Source organism: Lithobates pipiens, unplaced genomic scaffold (assembly GCF_037356315.1).
Source record: "Lithobates pipiens isolate NorthernLeopardFrog02 unplaced genomic scaffold, aLitPip1_a1.2 Scaffold_51, whole genome shotgun sequence".
Classification (NCBI taxonomy): domain Eukaryota; kingdom Metazoa; phylum Chordata; class Amphibia; order Anura; family Ranidae; genus Lithobates; species Lithobates pipiens.
Genome location: NW_027507874.1, coordinates 4,930,743 through 4,946,562, shown reverse-complemented (window position 1 = coordinate 4,946,562; position 15,820 = coordinate 4,930,743). Strand labels below are relative to the sequence as shown.

Genomic DNA, 15,820 nt, shown 5'->3' with positions numbered 1-15,820 from the left:
AAGCACAAACCTTCTTGCGAAACACGTCTACCTGTTTTTGTCCCTTCCCTGGATATCAGCATCAGTTGTTTTTTATGGAATTTGTACAGCAATAAAGCCGATTATGCATGGTATGAGTGTGCAGCCATCCAATTATGCATTTACTTTGTGTCCGCAGTAGTGGCAGGGCGTGTACCTCATCCATTATGCAGTCTGAACACTATAGCCGGATGATATCACGTGTGAGCAGCGGCTTTTCATTACCAAAAATATTTTTTATTCTTTTACATGACCAATTGCACGCTTTGGAAAATGCAATTACAGTGGGGTAAAATATTATTATTTGATCCTCTGCGTATTGTGTACGTTTGCCCACTTACAAAAAAATGAAGGGTCTATAATTTTTATCATAGGTGTATTTTAAATGATAGAGACAGAATATCAACTCAAAATCCAAAAAAATGATACAAATGTTATAAATTGAGTTGCAGTTCAGTGAGTAAAATAAGTATTTGATTCCCAAGCAAAACGTGACTTAGTACTTGGTGGAGAAACCCTTGTTGGCAAGCACAGAGGTAAGACGTTTCTTGTAGTTGGTTACCAGGTTTGCACACATCTCAGGAGTGATTTTGGTCCGCTCTTCTTTAAATCCTTAAGGTTTTGTGGCTGTCGCTTGGCAACTCGAAGTTTCAGCTCCCTCTATAGGATTAAGGTCTGGAGACTGGCCAGGTCACTCCATGACCATAATGGGCTTCTCCTTGAGCCTCTCATTTGTTGCCTTGGCGGTATGTTTTCGGTCTTTACCATGCTGGAAGACCCATCCAAGACCCATCTTCAGTATTCTGGCTGATGGAAGAAAATACTCATCCAAGATTTCACAATACATGGCCCCGTCCATTGGCCCCTCAATGCCACTAAGTCAGCCTGTATCTTTATCAGAGAAACAGCCCCATAACATATTGTTTCCACCTCCGTGCTTGACTATAAAGATAGTGTTCTTATGCCGCGTACACACGGTTGGAATTTCCCACAGAAAAAGTCCGATGGGAGCTTTTCATGGTATATTCCGACGGTGTGTATGCCCCATCGGACTTTTTCCATCTAAAATTCAGACCGTGTGTACGCGGCATAAGTCCGTCTGAATTTTCTATTCAATTTCAATGTTCTATATTTTTCCAACGGAAAAAATTCCTATCAGAAAAAACGCTTGTCTGTATGCTGTTCCGATGCACCAAAAACCACTCATGCTCTGAAGCTGGTAAAACTAGCGTTCGTAATGGAGATATTTTTGTGCTTTATAATGCTAGAATAATTAAGTTGTTTTGCTGCTGATATTCACACAGAGTTCTGGCAAACATATTTCTTTATTATTTCTCATGATCTCTTAAATAATCTTTTATTTTTTTTAAAGTCAGATCTCCATAATAATGTTTAGAATTATTTTTTATAGTCACGAGTCTGAAAAGCGTGAATCGTCTCTCTCACCAAACTTCTTCTAGCATGAGATAAACACGAGATTAGCAGAAGGAGCCCAAAGGGTGGTGCAGTGGCTATTGAACTTCCTTTTTGCTAGTGCCCCTTTCCTAGTGCCGTTGTACGTGTTATACGTCACCGCGTTCTTGACCATCAGAATTCGGTGTGACCGTTTGTATGCAAGACAGCTTGAGCGGAAAAACCTTCAGAGTTTATTCCAACAGGAAAACCAGTCGTGTGTACAGGGCATAAGGGTCATAGTCAGCATTTTGTTTGCTCTAAACACGGCGAGTTGAGTTAATGCCAAAGAGCTCAATTTTGGTCTCATCTGACCACAGCATCTTATCTCAATCCTCCTCTGAAGTTTGCCAGTGAACATCTAAATGGTTCAAACGGGCCTGTACATGTGCCTTCTTGAGGAGGGGGACCTTGAGTTCGCTGCAAGATTTCAATCCATGTTGGTGTACTGTGTTACTAGTGTTTTTTTTTTTGCTGACTGTCGTCCTAATGGTCTTGAGATCATTCACAAGCTCCTCCCGTGGGCCGATCCCTTTTTTTTTTCTCATGATCATTCTTACCCCATGAGTACTACCATTTGCAAAAAATCAATCCAACAGTTGTCTCCTTCTCACCAAGCTTCTTGCTGATGGTCTTGTAGCCCATTCCAGTCTTTTGCAGGTCTATAATCTTGTCCCTGACATCCTTTAACAGCTCTTTGGTCTTGCCAATTATGGCGAGGTTTGTATAGAAGAAACAGATTCTGTAGACAGGTGTCTTTAATACACATAACAAATTGTCGTTAGGAGCACGTTCTTCCATTGACAGGACTAATCTGTGTTCCACATGAGCACATGCTGTAGCCAGTCTGTGGAAGACAGAATTATTGTTGGTTGGTGGGGGGGGAGGTCAAATACTTATTTACTCACTAAACTGCAACTCAATTTATAACATTTGTATTGTGTTTTGTTTTTTTCTGGATTTTTGGAGTCTGTAGTAATTGAAGCCTTTCCGAGTCATCATTTCTATACATTTTGGTACATCCAGCCAATAGAACTCTTGTCTTTTATGGAAATTAAATACACAATAAGCACCGAAAAGTAGACAGATCCCAATCTTTCCAACATTTCATTCAGTTACTTAATGTAAAGACAGTGTTCATTTTGCTGCAATAACAGCCTGTGTCCTCCTGGAAACGTTTTCCTCTAGGTGTTGGTCCATTATGGGATTTGTTTCAACAGTGAGGCTAGGTGCTGATGTTGGCCAGCATTCAAGCTACAGTTACAGCTGATCTCATCAGATTTAAAGTTAACTCAAGGTAAAGCTTCCCACCTAAATAATTGCTGAGTAATGCCACGTACACACGACCAGCCTTTTTGACAGCAAAGGTCCGACAGAACGAGTCCGTCGGACAATTCAATCGTGTGTGGGCTCCATCGGACCTTTGCTTGCCAAAAATCCGGCGAACTTTAGAAATAGAACATGTTTTAAATTTTTCCACCGGAACTCCGCCGGACCGAGAAATCCGTTCGTGTGTATGCTAGCCCGATGGACAAAAACCGACGCTAGGGCAGCTATTGGCTACTGGCTATGAACTTCCTTTATTCTAGTCCGGTCGTACGTCATCACGTTGGAATCTGTCGGACTTTGGTGTGATTGTGTGTGGCCAAGTCCGTTCATTCGGAAAGTCTGTCAGAACTCTGCCGAAATTCAGTCGGAAAGACCGTCGGACCTAGTCCCTCGAAAAGTCCGGTTGTGTGTACGCGGCATTAGAATAAATAACTAATCTAAATGCCTCATATTTTTACATAAATCTATAGTCATGTGTCACACCAGATCCATAGTTTTTTATAGTCTTCCATGCAGAGGAGGAAGGTCATTCTTCAGGTGTCCATGTCGCTACCTGGATGATTTGGACTTCATATTCACTCAGAGGACTGCAGTGGCATCATGATATCACAAAGAGCTTAAGCATCGGCACCAGCTGCAGCGCTAAATTGACGAGGGACGAGGGACTGCGCTCTTTTATTGTGCCTCACTTTTTGTATACGGCTCTTCGAAAATGTTTCTAAAAATCCACTAAAACCTGTTGTAAAACAATAATTGTAAGGGTTGTCTAGATACTTTGGCCACACAATGCAACTATAAGTGATATCCCACTATCTCATTGACACAGTAGGACTCATGCATAATTTATTATTACAAAAACCAGGACTAATAGGGGGTATAGCAATACCATCACAAAATCACACAGAACAGTAGGAACTAGGACCATGCACAAAAGAGCTGAAGATCTAAAGAAAAATGGTAGGTGTGGAGGATTTGATGGCAGTGATTGGTTACAACAGCGTAGTAATGGCAGATTAAGTAAACAGACATCATTAGGCTTTATAAAGGCAATTTACAATATTAGTACCATCAAGATGGCCTGACAAAATTTTTCAGAACAAAATGTTGCCATTATCTAGCAGACTATCTTTGCCTTAAAAGAACCCCATGATGTTATCTTTAATACTTCTGTACTTATGCTTGTAGTTGCAGGTTAAAGTTTACCCATGGCAGTCAAAATGGAGTGTTACTGGGGACTTATCGAGACAGGGTTATAGACCTTTATGAAATGATTAGTTGATTAAGTGCAGAATGGAGAATTGGAGTACTGTGAGATACTATGTGAAAGATATAACCAGGAAATGGGGGTATCATCAGACAGGGAAAAATGAGAGGTGGCTACAGATGAAAAGAGAAAAGCTGCCTTTGGAGAGGAGAAAATGTACTATTTAAATGTACACATGTGAACCAAGCAAGAGATTCACTCATTTCCCAATATTTGATGAGTCGTCATTGGATAAGAACTAATAAACTAAAATTCATCCTGCTCAGAAAGTCATTGAATGAACTGGTCTTTCGTCTTAACGTAACCAATTCAAGAGTTTCTCCATACACACACAACTCTACAAAAGAAAGTGCTTGGGCAATGCTGGCTCAAATGTTGTCTTCTTTAAGCCAAATTTGCAGTCAAAATTGTAAAGCAGTTTTGAGGACCAATGAAGTCTTGTTGCGCAATACCTTTTTTTTTTTGCAAATAGCGTGGCCCGCCCCTCAATGCACATCATTGGCTTAGACGATTGACACGCATAGTGCTCGCTGGGAATCCTGGGATATGCACGTCACATATCTCAGATGGCTTTTAGTCATTCAATAAGTAGGGAGGGGTGGGCCTAGCGGCACATCATTGTGAGGCTCCATCGGCTGAAAGTGGAAGAGTCAGCAGGCCTCTTGATGACGTCATATATAAGATGGTGGTTCGGGACCCAGTAGTGTCTGTTGACAGAAGGATGTCAGCAGAACAAAACTGGATCCAGTGGTTGGGCAAGCTGTGCCTACAACACCACCAGGTAAGCAGGGGCTGAGGGAAAAAATGGGGGGGGGGGGTAAGTACGTTCCTCTGCTATAAGCATGAATCATTTCTGACATGTTTTTGTGACACCAAGAGATAAATGGTGACAGGAGAGGGACTTCTAGCAGATTGACAGCCACAGCTCTGTTCCTGTGTGCTGTGTGAAGGACTGTGTATCCCTTCCCTCCAATCAGTTCTCAGAGCTCTCCTCACTGACCTCTGCAGAGTGTAACATCAGCTCTCCGCCCCCCCCCCCCCCCTTTTCTCTAAACTCTCAAACAAGCTTATAACTTCAGCAATTTGAGCGGATGTAGAGAACAGAAGACACACAAGGTACAATTATGTAGGAGGATTTGTTTCATCTCTGTGTATCACCTGAGGCCAATCACTTAACTGGGTATATGTAAGGGTTTACAACCACATTAATTAACTAGGTCCTTCTCTTGGTCATTGGAGGAACCAATGGCATTCCCCATGTGAGTTCTCTCATGAGTAGTGAGGTTGGATTTGTTGGCAAAGCGTTTCTCGCATACTGAACATGAAAAGGGCTTCTCCCCCGTGTGCCCTCTCTCGTGTGTGGTCAGATTGGATTTCTGCGCAAAGCATTTCCCGCACACAGAACATGAATATGGTTTTTCACCCGTGTGAGTTCGTTCATGTGTGGCCAGGTTGGATTTCTGTGCAAAGTGTTTCCCGCAGACTGAACAGGAGAAAGGTTTCTCCCCCGTGTGTATCCTCTCGTGTGCAGCAAGAAAAGCCTTATGGGAGAAAAATTTCCCACAGTAAGAACAAGAACAAGTCTTCTCACCGGTGTGAATCGTTTCATGCCGGTCAAGGCGAGCTTTATCTGAAAAGCTTTCTCCACAGAGGGAGCAAGAATAGGGTTTCTGGCGTGTGTGGATTATCTCATGTCGTTGTAGGCGAGTCATATCGGGAAAACTCTTCCCACACCGAGAACATGAATATGGCTTTTCATGTATGTGGGTTCTCTCGTGCTTACTAACGTCGGCTTTTTGGGCAAAGCATCTTCCACATACTGAACACGGGTAAGGCTTCTGGCCTGTGTGTATTCTTTCATGTCGGTCCAGATTAGCTTTATCAGGAAAACCTTTGCCGCAGTGAGGACATGAGTGTGGCATCAGTCCTGTATGAGTCCTGACATGTTTGTTAAGGTCTGCTTTCAGAGCAAAACATTTCCCACACTCTGTACATGAAAAGGGTTTTTGGCCCGTATGGAGCATCTGATGTGCAACTAGAGAGGATTTTTCAGTAAAACATTTCCCACATTCGGGGCAGGTGTGTGGCTTCTCTCCTCTGTGGCTTCTTTCATGTCTGATGACCTGGTGTTGCTGAACGAAGCATTTTCCACACTCGGTACAGGAAAAGGGCTTCTCGCCCGTGTGGGTCCTCTGGTGTTTCACCAGGCATGATTTCACCGCAAAACTCTTTCCACATTCCGAGCAGGAGTAGGACTTCTCTTGCGTGTGACATTTTTGGTGTCGAATAAGGGGGCGTTTCTCGGAAAAACATTTTCCACACTCAGGGCACGAATACGGCTTCACACCCGTGTGGGTCCCTTGATGGGCTACAAGGTTTCTTTTTTCTGTGAAGGATTTTTCGCATTCAGGACACGAATAGGGCTTTATACCAGTGTGGGACCTTTGGTGTACAGTCAGTTTGCCCCTATTTTTAAAAAGTTTCCCACATTCAGAGCATGGAAAAACTTCTGCCTCTTTTTGAGATATGTGGTGGGTGATAGGATTAGGTTGATTAGAAGAAATTCTATTGTGGAGGTTTGAGGAAATGGGTTTTTCTGAGGGAGAAGCAGCTGTGATGTCATCATCTTCAATTTCACTATCTAGGGAGGAGGTGGAACTCTCCTCTGAGTCATATTTTCTGTATCGTCCATCTAGAGGGAATAAGGTTGGTTAATTTTCTTATATTCTTTTGGTCATCAAACCTTATTATATTTTTTATCTGCCAATTATATTTACAGCCTATCCATGAACTTACTTCACCTTACAACATACAAAGCCTTCTGTGAATGGACACCTAGACCACCCAGGTGACCAAGATGTTGTAGCGACTCTTTTTTGTGCATAGCATTTAGTCCTCACCTGTACTGATCTCCAATGGAATGTCCTCTTCTTTAATTTTCACACATCTTATTTCCACTTCCTCATCTTTGACCTCTGTCTGAGTCTCTCTGGCGTCTGTGAAAAATAAGGATGAAAGTGAAGCCCCCTGTACTAAGATGTATGAGAGACCCCAGAGAGTGTGTGTGGGGGGAGACTGGTCACGTCTCTTGGCTGGTAACACACAATGACATGGTGTGAGGAGGAGAGCCGGAGTCTTAGGCTACTTTCACACAGGGATGTTGGGGGTTAAAGCGCCACTATTTTTAATGGCGACTTACCGTAGTTTTTGCAGTCCTTTTCAGCCGCTAGTGAGGCGCTTTTAACCCCCGCTAAGGACCAAAAAAGGGTTAAATGTGCCGCAGCGGTGCTTTCCCGGCGCCTTCCATTGATTTTGCCCGCTAGCGATGCGATTTTAACCCCCCGCTAACGCTCGAAAAAGGGTTAATGGGCCCGCAAAGCACCAATGTAGTTGGTCTCTTTGGCTGCGATGCCCATTCATTTCAATGGGCAAGGGCGCTTCAGGAGAGGTGTAAACACTCAAAGATGCGGATTGCAGGACTTTTTTTAGCCTCCTGCCAGCGCACCACTCTGTGAGAGGAGAGGCGCTTTACAGGCACTATTTATAGCGCTATAGCGCCTGTAAAGTGCCTCAGTGTGAAAGCAGCCTATAAGAGGCTGATGGCTCCTGACTCCCCCACTGGGCACATACTGTCTCCCCATTACTGTCTACTGACAGAGGAGGGGGGAGGAGAAGAGATTGTTGTAGTGACTGAACAAGAAGAATCTGGGACTCTTCTCTGGATTTAGTGTTTATTCCTCACCTGTGCTGATCTCTGGAGGGATTTCATCCTCTTTACATGATTCATCATCAGTACCCTCTGCTTCCTCTTTTACTTCCACTTTAATGGTAACAATATCTGTACCCTGAATAACAAAAGAAATACCAATACTACGTTAAATGTAAAATACACTATATTGTCAAAAGTATTGGGACATCTGCTTTTACACGCACATCATGAACTTTAATGGCATCCCAGTCTTAGTCCGTAGGGTTCAATATTGAGTTGGCCCACCCTTTGCAGCTATAACAGCTCCAACTCTTCTGGAAAGGCTCTCCACAAGGTTTAGGAGTGTGTCTATGGAAATGTTTGACCATTCTTCCAAAGTCGCCTTTGTGAGGTCAGGCACTGATGTTGGACAAGGAGTCAAGTTCCTCCACCCCAAACTCGTTCATCCATGTCTTTATGGACCTTGCTTTGTGCACTGGTGCGCAGTCATGTTGGAAGAGAAAGGGTCATCCCCAAACTGTTCCCACAAAGTTGGGAACATGAAATTGTCCAAAATGTCTTGGTATGCTGATGCCTTAAGAGTTCTCTTCTCTGGAACTAAGGGGCCAAGCCCAACCCCTGAAAAACAACCTCACACCACAATAATCCCCCCTCCACCAAATAATTTGGATCAGTGCACAAAGCAAGGTCCATAAAGACATGGATGAGCGAGTTTGGGGTGGAGGAACTTGACTAGCCTGCAAACAGTCCTGACCTCAACCTGATAGAACACCTTTGGGATGAATTAAAATGAAGACTGTGTGCCAGGCCTTCTCTCTAACATCAGTGCGTGACCTCACAAATGCACTTCTGGAAGAATGGTCAAACATTCCCATAGACACACTCCTAAAGCTTGTGGACAGCCTTCCTAGAAGAGTTGAAGCTGTTATAGCTGCAAAGGGTGGGCCAACTCAATATAGAACCCTACAGACCAAGCCTGAGATGCCATTAAAGTTCATGTGCATCTAAAGGCAGGTGTCCCAGTATTTTTGACAATATAGTGTATGTATATTACATCATTTATTTATTTAGTATACTCCTTAAAGAGGAAGTAAACCCTGATGAGTTTACTTCCTCTTTCATTCCCTGTAAAGGCAAAGCATAATGGACTACTATGCATGCGCACGGGAGCCGAGACTCGCAGCATTGCCGTCATCAACGATGCCCCGCTCAGTGCGCCTGCGCGCCGCTGTCTATGGCGCATGTGCCGTAGATAGCGGTGCCCGTCTTCGGGCAAATATCTCCTAAACCGTATAGGTTTGGGAGATATTTCTTGGACCTACAGGTAAGCCTTAATCTAGGCTTACCTGTAGGTCAAAGTGGTTTGTAAGGGTTTACAACCACTTTAAGCTGCCATATAAAGCAGGCACTGTAGAGTTACAGTATTATTTAATAAGGGCCATTGTTCCATCCAGGGTTGGATTAACATAGAGGGTATTGGAGCTGCAGCTCCAGGCCCCTTACCTTCAGATAAGCCCATATCACACAAAAATCACACAAAAAAACTAAAGAAAAAACTTTGACTTCGAGGGTCATGGCATGTGAACCAGGGGTCACATAGAGTCCATTGGGGAGTAGGTAACTGAAGACCTACTCAACCAGTGGTCACAATTTGGGGCTCCTATCATCTATGGTTCCGGAGATACAGGGCTCCTTGTGCAGCCTGTCAGAAGCTACATACAGAGCGGCCAGTTTAAATACAAGCTGGCACACTCTGCAGCAATGGACAGCTTGGAGCCTGCAGAGTTTGACAGGCAGCACCACCTGTCAAACTCACCTATAGATTTCCATGGGGCCACTCTGTAACTGCAAGCCCAACTTGCTCGCAGTAGCAGCATAGTCCAACAATGTAAAACTACCATTCAGCAATGTAAAAAAAAACAAGGAGACGGCAGTAGCACCTCATAAACACCTGTCGGCTGCTATACCACTCGTTGAAAAGCAATACACCACAAATCACTTTTCAGAGGGCAGTAAGCATTACCGCAAATGTGAAAGAAACATGAAACACATCATTTATTTCACACTCCCCACCAACCAGATCACTCCCCTGGCACTTCCCATGTTAGCCACCTCCCTTCCACTTATATCACAGGTGACCATTTCCCAACCTGCAGATGACAGATTCTACTCCAAAAGATATCACTCCTAATTACCCCCCCCCCCCACCCGCTGATTGATATCCCTCCATGACCACCTCACACCCACTGCTGACCTGTGGAAGGGGGAATCACTCCCGCAGTGTTATTGTGATCTACTAGTGGGGAGCCTTCCATACCCACAGAATACAATAATCAGTGTTGCTAATATAGCTGGCAGCACTAATTGTTTTGGGAAAAACCTGACAGGCTGGTTGTACTCAAGTCGATTAATAGATTGACTTGTGTACAACCAGCTAGTCCATACATAGATTGATCATGGCTGGTCTCTGCTTAATTGGCTTAATTTCAATCCATGTATGGCCCATTTAACCACTACGCAGTCCCTAAACATCCTTCCACAAACCTTTACATTTTTCCTTCCCAGATTCTTTCATCCTCCTCACCTGTACATAGTGCCCGCTGTCATACCCTCCACACTACTCTCCTATACACAGTACCCAGTGTCATACCCTCCACACTTCTCTCCTATACACAGTACCCCCTGTCATACCCTCCACACTTCTCTCCTATACACAGTACCCCTTGTCATACATACTGCTCACTGTCATACCCTCCACATTTCTCTCCTGCACATAGTGCTCGCTGTCATATCATCCACACTCCTCTCCTGTACATACTGCCCACTGTCATACCCTCCACACTTGTCACCTGTACATACTGCTCACTGTCATACCCTCCACACTTCTCTCCTATACAGTGGTGTGAAAAAGTGTTTGCCCCCTTCCTCATTTCCTGTTCCTTTGCATGTTTGTCACACTTAAGTGTTTCGGAACATCAAACCAATTTAAACAATAGTCAAGGACAACACAAGTAAACACAAAATGCAATTTGTAAATGAAGGTGTTTATTATTAAAGGTGAAAAAAAATCCAAACCATCATGGCCCTGTGTGAAAAAGTGATTGCCCCCCTTGTTAAAACATACTATAACTGTGGTTGTCCACACCTGAGTTCAATTTCTCTAGCCACACCCAGGCCTGATTATTGCCACACCTGTTCACAATCAAGGCATCACTTAAATAGGAGCTGCTTGACACAGTAAGGTCCACCAGAAGATCCTTAAAAGCTACACATCATGCCGAGACCCAAAGAAATTCAGGAACAATTGAGAAAGAAAGTAATTGAGATCTATCAGTCTGGAAAGGGTTATAAAGCCATTTCCAAAGCTTTGGGAATCCAGCGAACCACAGTGAGAGCCATTATCCACAAATGGCGAAGACATGGAACAGTGGTGAACCTTCCCAGGAGTGGCCGGCCGCCCAAAATTACCCCAAGAGCGCAGCGACGACTCATCCAAGAGGTCACAAAAGACCCCACAACAACGTCCAAGGAACTGCAGGCCTCACTTGCCTCAGTTAAGGTCAGCGTTCATGCCTCCACCATCAGAAAAAGACTGGGCAAAAATGGCCTGCATGGCAGAGTTCCAAGGAGAAAACCACTGCTGAGCAAAAAGAACATCAAAGCTCGTCTCAATTTCTCCACAACACATCTTGATGATCCCCAAGACTTTTGGGACAACATTCTGTGGACCGATGAGACAAAAGTGGAACTCTTTGGAAGGTGTGTGTCCAAGTATATCTGGCGTAGAAGGAACACTGCATTTCATAAAAAGAACATTATACCAACAGTAAAATATGGTGGTGGTAGTGTGATGGTCTGGGGCTGTTTTGCTGCTTCAGGACCTGGAAGACTTGCCGTGATAAAAGGAACTATGAATTCTGCTGTCTACCAAGAGATCCTGAAGGAGAATGTCCGACCATCTGTTCGTGTACTCAAGCTGAAACGAACTTGGGTTCTGCAGCAGGACAATGATCCTAAACACACCAGCAAGTCCACCACCGAATGGATGAAGAAAAACAAAATGAAGACTTTGGAGTGGCCTAGCCAAAGTCCTGACCTGAATCCTATTGAGATGTTGTGGTATGACCTTAAAAAGGCCGTTCATGCTCGAAAACCCTCTAATGTAACTGAATTAGGACAATTCTGCAAAGATGAGTGGGCCAAAATTCCTCCAGGATGCTGTAAAAGCCTCATTGCACGTTATCGCAAACGCTTGGTTGCAGTTGTTGCTGCTAAGGGTGGCCCAACCAGTTAGGTTTAGGGGGCAATCACTTTTTCACACAGGGCCATGATGGTTTGGATTTTTTTTCACCTTTAATAATAAACACCTTCATTTACAAATTGCATTTTGTGTTTACTTGTGTTGTCCTTGACTATTGTTTAAATTGGTTTGATGTTCCGAAACACTTAAGTGTGACAAACATGCAAAGGAACAGGAAATGAGGAAGGGGGCAAACACTTTTTCACACCACTGTACATAGTGCCCACTGTCATACCCTCCACATTCCTCTCCTGTACATACTGCTCATTGTCATACCCTCCACACTCCTCTCCTGTGCATACTGCCCCATAATACTCTAAGCACTCCTCTCCTGTACATACTGTCAACTGTCATACCCCTCACACTCCTCTCCTGTACATACTGCCAACTATATTTCTCTCCACACTCCTCTCCTGTACATACTGCCCCCATCATACCCTTCACACTCCTCTCCTGTACATACTGCCCCCCTCATACCCTCCACACTCCTCTGCTGTACATACTGCCCACTGTCATACCCTCCACACTCCTCTCCTGTACATAGTGCCCTCTGTTATAACCTCCACATTCCTCTCCCTCACCTGCACATACTTCCCACTTTTATATCATCCATACTCCTCCCCTATGCCTCTTAACCACAAAAACAGTTCTTTAAAATTATATTGAATATCCTCAATGTTACCAGCTCTAGAATGGGCACTTTTGTTAGTTCAACTAAAGGAAATCTTCTTAGTCCTCATATTTGTTCTGCCCTTTATTAAAACTCATTTAATTTTGTAATTACTACTGTGATGTATAGAGGAACATAAGGGATGTCAGCTACTCTTTCTTTCTTCTGAAAATGAATACCTCTTTCCCTCCATAACTGTCCTTCTTTGGGACCCAAATCCCTGTGTCCCTTCACAGATACCCCTCTTCTGGACCTAAATACCTCTGTCCCCCTATCCACAACTGTCCCTCTTCTGGACCTGAATCCTTCTTTCCTCCCTCCACAGTTGCCGCTCCATCTGGAAATGAATATCTCTGCCCCTCCAAAACAGTTCCTCTTCTGGACCCAAATACTACATTGGGGTTCTAGAGGAAGCAGCCAATTGTCTGTTTTCTCTTCCTAACCCCCAGAAACCTGATGAAGATTGGTGGCTTTGGGTTTCCCCAAGAGAAAATCTAGGACCAAATGAAAGGCAACGGTTCTCCAAGGTCCAACAGTGCCCCAGCTCCTGCAATCAATGGTAGACTTGGAAGTGGTGTACCAAACATTCCTCTTTCCTCCACAGCTGTCCCTCTTCTGGACCTTAATCCCTCCATCCCTCTTTCCTCCACAATTCTCTCTTTTCTGAACCTAAATCCCTCTGTCCGTCTTCTAGACCTGAATGCTTCTGTCCCTTTTCTCCATTCCTGCCCCTCTTCTGGACTTGAATTCTTCTATCCCTCTTTCCTCCACATTTGTCTCTCTTCTGGATCCATGTCTCTCCATCCACAGTTGTCCCACTTCCTGATCTGAATAACTCTTCTCAACCTGCATCCCTCCACCCTTCCACAACTGCCCTTTCTTTGGACCTGAATCTCTCCAGCCCTTTTCCCTCCACAATTTTCTCTCTTTTGGACCCAAGTCCCTCTATCCCTTCACAGTTGTGCCACTTCTGAAAATTAATACCTCTTTCCCTCCATAACTGTCCTTCTTTGGGACCCAAATCCTTGTGTCCCTTCACAGATACCCCTCTTCTGGACCTAAATACCTCTGCCCCCTATCCACACGTGTCCCTCTTCTGGACCTGAATCCTTCTTTATTCCCTCTACAGTTGTCTCTCCTTCTGGAAATGAATACCTCTGCCCCTCCAAAACAGTTCCTCTTCTGGGCCCAAATATTACGTTGAGGTTCTAGAGGAAGCAGACAATTTTCTGTTTTTTCGTCCTAACCCCCAGAAACCTGATGAAGATTGGTGGCTTTGGGTTTCCCCAACAGAAAATCTGCAACCAAATGAAAGGCAATGGTTCTCCGAGGTCCAAAAGTGCCCCAGCTCTGCAATCAATGGTAGACTTGGAAGTGGTGTTCCAAGCATCCCTTTTTCCTCCACAACTGTCCCTAAACTCCTCCATTCCTCTACAACTGTCCCTCTTCTGGACCTTAATCACTCCATCCCTCTTTCCTCAACAATTTTCTCTCTTTTCTCAACCAAAATCCCTCTGTCCATCTTCTAGACCTGAATGCTTCTGTCCCTTTTCTCCATTCTTGTCCCTCTTCTGGACTTGAATTCTTCTATCCCTCTTTCCTCCACATTTGTCTCTCTTCCAGATCCATGTCCCTCCACAGTTGTCCCACTTCCTGACCTGAACACCTCTTCTTAACCTGCATCCCTCCACCCTTCCACAACTGCCCTTCCTCTGGACCTGAATCTCTCCAGCCCTTTTACCTCCACAATTTTCTCTCTTCTGGACCCAAGTCCCTCTATACCTTCACAGTTGTGCCACTTCTGAAAATGAATACCTCTTTCCCTCCATAACTGTCCTTCTTTCAGACCCAAATCCCTTTGTCCCTCCACAGATACCCCTCTTCTGGACATAAATACCTCTGTCCCCCTATCCACAACTGTCCCTCTTCTGGACCTGAATCCTTCTTTATTCCCTCTACAGTTGTCTCTCCTTCTGGAAATGAATACCTCTGCCCCTCCAAAACAGTTCCTCTTCTGGACCCAAATATTACGTTGAGGTTCTAGAGGAAGCAGCCAATTGTCTGTTTTTTCTTCCTAACCCCCAGAAACCTGATGAAGATTGGTGGCTTTGGGTTTCACCAAGAGAAAATCTGCAACCAAATGAAAGGCAATGGTTCTCCGAGGTCCAAAAGTGCCCCAGCTCTGCAATCAATGGTAGACTTGGAAGTGGTGTTCCAAGCATCCCTTTTTCCTCCACAACTGTCCCTAAACTCCTCCTTTCCTCTACAACTGTCCCTCTTCTGGACCTTAATCACTCCATCCCTCTTTCCTCCACAATTTTCTCTCTTTTCTGAACCAAAATCCCTCTGTCCATCTTCTAGACCTGAATGCTTCTGTCCCTTTTCTACATTCTTGTCCCTCTTCTGGACTTGAATTCTTCTATCCCTCTTTCCTCCACATTTGTCTCTCTTCCAGATCCATGTCCCTCCACAGTTGTCCCACTTCCTGACCTGAATACCTCTTCTCAACCTGCATCCCTTCATCCTTCCACAACTGCCCTTCCTCTGGACCTGAATCTCTCCAGCCCTTTTCCTTCCACAATTTTCTCTCTTCTGGACCCAAGTCCCTCTATCCCTTCACAGTTGTGCCACTTCTGAAAATGAATACCTCTTTCCCTCCATAACTGTTCTTCTTTGGGACCCAAATCCCTGTGTCCCTCCACAGATATCCCTCTTCTGGACCTAAATATCTCTGTCCCCCTATCCACAACTGTCCCTCTTCTGGACCTGAATCCTTCTTTATTCCCTCTACAGTTGTTTCTCCTTCTGGAAATGAATACCTCTGCCCCTCCAAAACAGTTCCTCTTCTGGACCCAAATACGACATTGAGGTTCTACAGGAAAAATTGGCCATTTTCTCTTCCTAACCCCCAGAAACCTGATGAAGATCGGTTTCTGCAACCCAAATGAAAGGCAACGGTTCTCCGAGATCTGGCAGTGCCCCAGCTCTGCAATCAATGGTAAACCTGGAGATGCTCGACAAACACTGATGATTCGCTGGTGTTCTAAGCATGAAGATCACCACCAATCAGACGTTGGG

The 15,820-nt window shown here is 44.4% G+C and overlaps 1 protein-coding gene across 1 annotated transcript in view; it reads right to left on the bottom strand.

Moving 5' to 3' along the window:
- Positions 1-233: 233 nt before the first annotated feature.
- LOC143957109 (uncharacterized) overlaps positions 234-15,820 on the bottom strand; it is a 135,893-nt gene continuing 120,306 nt past the window's right edge. Inside the window, exons 7-9 of the mRNA XM_077467255.1 lie at positions 7,806-7,908; positions 6,964-7,059; positions 234-6,755 (exon numbers count right to left, since the gene is read on the bottom strand). Coding sequence (XP_077323381.1) covers positions 5,269-6,755; positions 6,964-7,059; positions 7,806-7,908 — 1,686 coding nt within the window. The 3' untranslated portion in view covers positions 234-5,268. The remainder of the gene's footprint in view (positions 6,756-6,963; positions 7,060-7,805; positions 7,909-15,820) is intronic.